The sequence below is a fragment of the Frankliniella occidentalis genome, unplaced genomic scaffold (genome assembly GCF_000697945.3).
Source record: "Frankliniella occidentalis isolate FOCC.00 unplaced genomic scaffold, Focc_3.1 Scaffold20, whole genome shotgun sequence".
Lineage (NCBI taxonomy): Eukaryota > Metazoa > Arthropoda > Insecta > Thysanoptera > Thripidae > Frankliniella > Frankliniella occidentalis.
In genome coordinates, this window is record NW_026267150.1 from 170,854 (window position 1) to 173,803 (window position 2,950).

At 47.8% G+C, this 2,950-nt stretch overlaps 2 protein-coding genes across 3 annotated transcripts in view; both read left to right on the forward strand.

Moving 5' to 3' along the window:
- The window catches only part of LOC113206127 (spondin-1-like), a 32,954-nt gene that overhangs the window by 25,554 nt on the left and 4,450 nt on the right, over positions 1-2,950 (forward strand). The gene's annotated exons all lie outside the window — the stretch shown is intronic.
- Positions 318-1,837, forward strand: LOC113206128 (spondin-1-like). Its single transcript, XM_052264532.1, has 2 exons — positions 318-435; positions 751-1,837. The coding sequence occupies exons 1-2, from the start codon at positions 333-335 to the stop codon at positions 924-926; spliced, it is 279 nt and encodes a 92-aa protein (XP_052120492.1). The 5' UTR covers positions 318-332; the 3' UTR covers positions 927-1,837.

Below are 2,950 nucleotides of genomic sequence, written 5' to 3' on the forward strand. Positions count from 1 at the left end.
GGGGGGGGGAGTGAAACGGTGCCGCGTCTGCAGCCCGGCTCGCCGACCTGTGTGCACAGGGCCACGGCGGGCCATGGCGCCCCTCCTCACAATGAGGGGCGGGGGAAGGGCGGACGGTACTGGAAAACTAACGACATGTGTGTGTCGCATGCTCGAACACCTTAACGATATGCCGTCGCCGTCCCCCAAGATCGAGTCACAAAGTCAGACGCCCACATCGTGCACGTGTTAATACATTCTTTAGGGGTAAACTTGTCACTATAACCGTGCGATATTTCGTCACAACGGGCTTTGGTGTACTAATATTCCGTTGCATATATGATTCAAAGAGCATGGCCATGATGGAGTGTGTTTCTGTTCTAGTTGAATCCCTGGTGAGGGAACTGGAAGAGGACGACGAAGAAGAAGACCTCTGGGGCCATTACCAACAAAGAGGTAAGATATCGTAATTATTTTAAGTGCATAAGTGCAGCTAATTGACACACTTCTTGGGGCAACTAAAGTGCCTTAACTGGGATAGGGGTAGCCTTAATCTCTTAAAAATCACACCAAACTACCACAGTAAATTATACGTTAGAGAAGCTCGCTCGGTTGTTTCATAACTAATTCGGTCGTCTATCCCGCTATCAGAAAATATAGCAGAGAACGATTTATTCCCGTGATGTGTGACACCGCTAAAATTGCGCGGGCCAAAAAATGTACCTGCATTTGTCGTGTCTATATCTGAGTCGCATTCTATCGTGCTTCCAGAGAACGACTGTGTGCTTTCCGAGTGGTCCGAGTGGTCGCAGTGCACTACGACGTGCGGTATCAACGCGCAGAAGATCCGCAGCCGGCGGGTGGAGCGGGAGCCGGGTGCTGGGGGCAGACCGTGCGGCCCGCGCTCCGAGGTGCGCAGCTGCCAGCTGCTCCCCTGTCCCCGCTGAGAAGAGGAAGGGGCGGAAAACGTTCCCAGGTGCGCAGCTGCGGGTGAAGTGGAGCAAGAGCCGGTGCGGGGGACAAAGCGTGCGCGTGCGGTGCACTCTCGGAGGTGCGCAGCTGCCAGCTGCTTCCCTGCATCCGCTCCCAGGTGCGCAGCTGCCAGCTGCTTCCCTGCATCCGCTCCCAGGTGCGCAGCTGCGAGCTGAACTAGAAGCTGCTCGAGTGCGTGTCTACATGCCTGGGAGGGGGGGGGGGGGTTAGCTGCGTGCTCTCGACACACCGTGCACCACCCCGCGCATAATTGGGCCAAGCGAAACTATACCAACAACAGGATTAAAACACTTTTGTTGTGATTCCATAACTTGAAAAAAAATCATTGTATTAGGAACGTTTAGTCTATGGGTGTTTAAATTTTGTCGTCTTCCGACTGTGTTACTTCTTCATGAGGGTACTAAACCAGATTTCTCAAATGTTTTCAGAAACCAAGTCTAGATTAATCGTTTTGTCGCTGTATCCGAATTACATCCGTTATTCTTGCTTTCCCTTGTGTTAATTTAGAGGGTTCGGTTCGGAAATCGAGAGGCGGCGAAGATGTCTAGATGACATTTGAGTATATTGTTCCTGACCTACTTCAGGTGAACATGCGCATCAAATAAGTATTATATGAGGATCTGTCCTAAAAGACAGTCGGCCAGTCTCATGTTTGGGCCACAAAGGAAGGCTACGGCAGGTCAGCTGCATCCAGTGTGAAATGATGATAGCTGTACTGTTTTCTATGTGTAGTGTGTACGTTTATTTATTTAAGTCTCTAAGAACATGTATCCGATATAATTTCTAATACCTGTACAAAATGTGATTTTGATAAAGCTGTGTATCTGTAAGTGTTGAATTATAAATATTGTATGAAACACGCGAACTCGTCACATTAACTGATATCTAGTTCACATCGAGTTGCCACGCCCCAACCACACCACCCGCCGCGCCACGCCCCGCCACGTCTCGCCCTGCTGATCGCGTGCTTCAGCCAGCCTTGTAAGGTCGACGATCGCATTCGCATTTAGACCGGCCTCGGGACTGGTATTTTTTGGACCAGTACCACAAAAAACGAAGGGGTGGGGATCTTATCTCCGCATTTCCCTGCTAAATAATTGAAAGTTTTGACATTTTGCTAGATATGGGACGTGCGACGGTGAAAATAAGTCATCGCTGTCACGTGATCGAATATTTTTTATCTAGAAAGGAAGCAATTTCGTGCCGAAACGGAAAAAAAAAGATTCGCTATGCCAGCTAATATATATTCGCTGGTATTTGAACAATTAACCTAATAAGTTTCTGGCATTGCTATATGAGCTAATCTAACCGATTATTGACTGTAGTAGTAGTAGTAGTCGATTATTGACCCAGGTAGATAATATGCAGATGGTACGAACATTGGCTTTCCCTTTTAAAGGCACGAAAGGTACCTTTACAAAACTGCTATAGGCACAAACTTTTGGCACCTTTAAATATTTTTAGAGCTTTTGTAGACGCATTGAACTGAAAATTTCTTTAGCACCCCAGCACCAGCACCCCTGGCAAGGCACGACTTTAGTAACTTTGTTAATCCGGTGTACAAGAACAATGAACATGCTACTTGGGGGACTTCTATATCTGTCTGTATGAATCGCACCGCTGCCGTCGTCCTCACTACCGCCGTACTACGACGCAGAGCGTATCAAAGGGCAACGATCTATTTGCCGAGATGACAACAAGAAGACGTCTGCGAACAGAAAGCAAGCTAAACACAGAAAGACCGACTTACCATGTACGGCGGACGGCGGTTATGGGAAATAATAAACCAATAAGAAAGACAAGTTTTGCTAAAAATTTACTATTAACGTACACTAAACTCTCATCTGTTTCTTCTGATTTTACTTTGAGCAATGTATACTCAACACAATTCATTGGGTTCGAGAAGAAATAAGACCGATATGCAGCTGGGACGATAACGAACGTCGGGGCAAGGTGGACGAGCCGCCGCCCCTCCGCT

What these genes read in the sequence shown, in the direction of transcription:
- LOC113206128 (XM_052264532.1), top strand. Translation starts at nt 333, where the DNA reads ATGGCCATGATGGAGTGTGTTTCTGTTCTAGTTGAATCCCTGGTGAGG. An exon ending in GGGCCATTACCAACAAAGAG is followed by an intron (nt 436 to 750) that starts GTAAGATATCGT and finishes TCGTGCTTCCAG; the next exon opens with AGAACGACTGTGTGCTTTCC.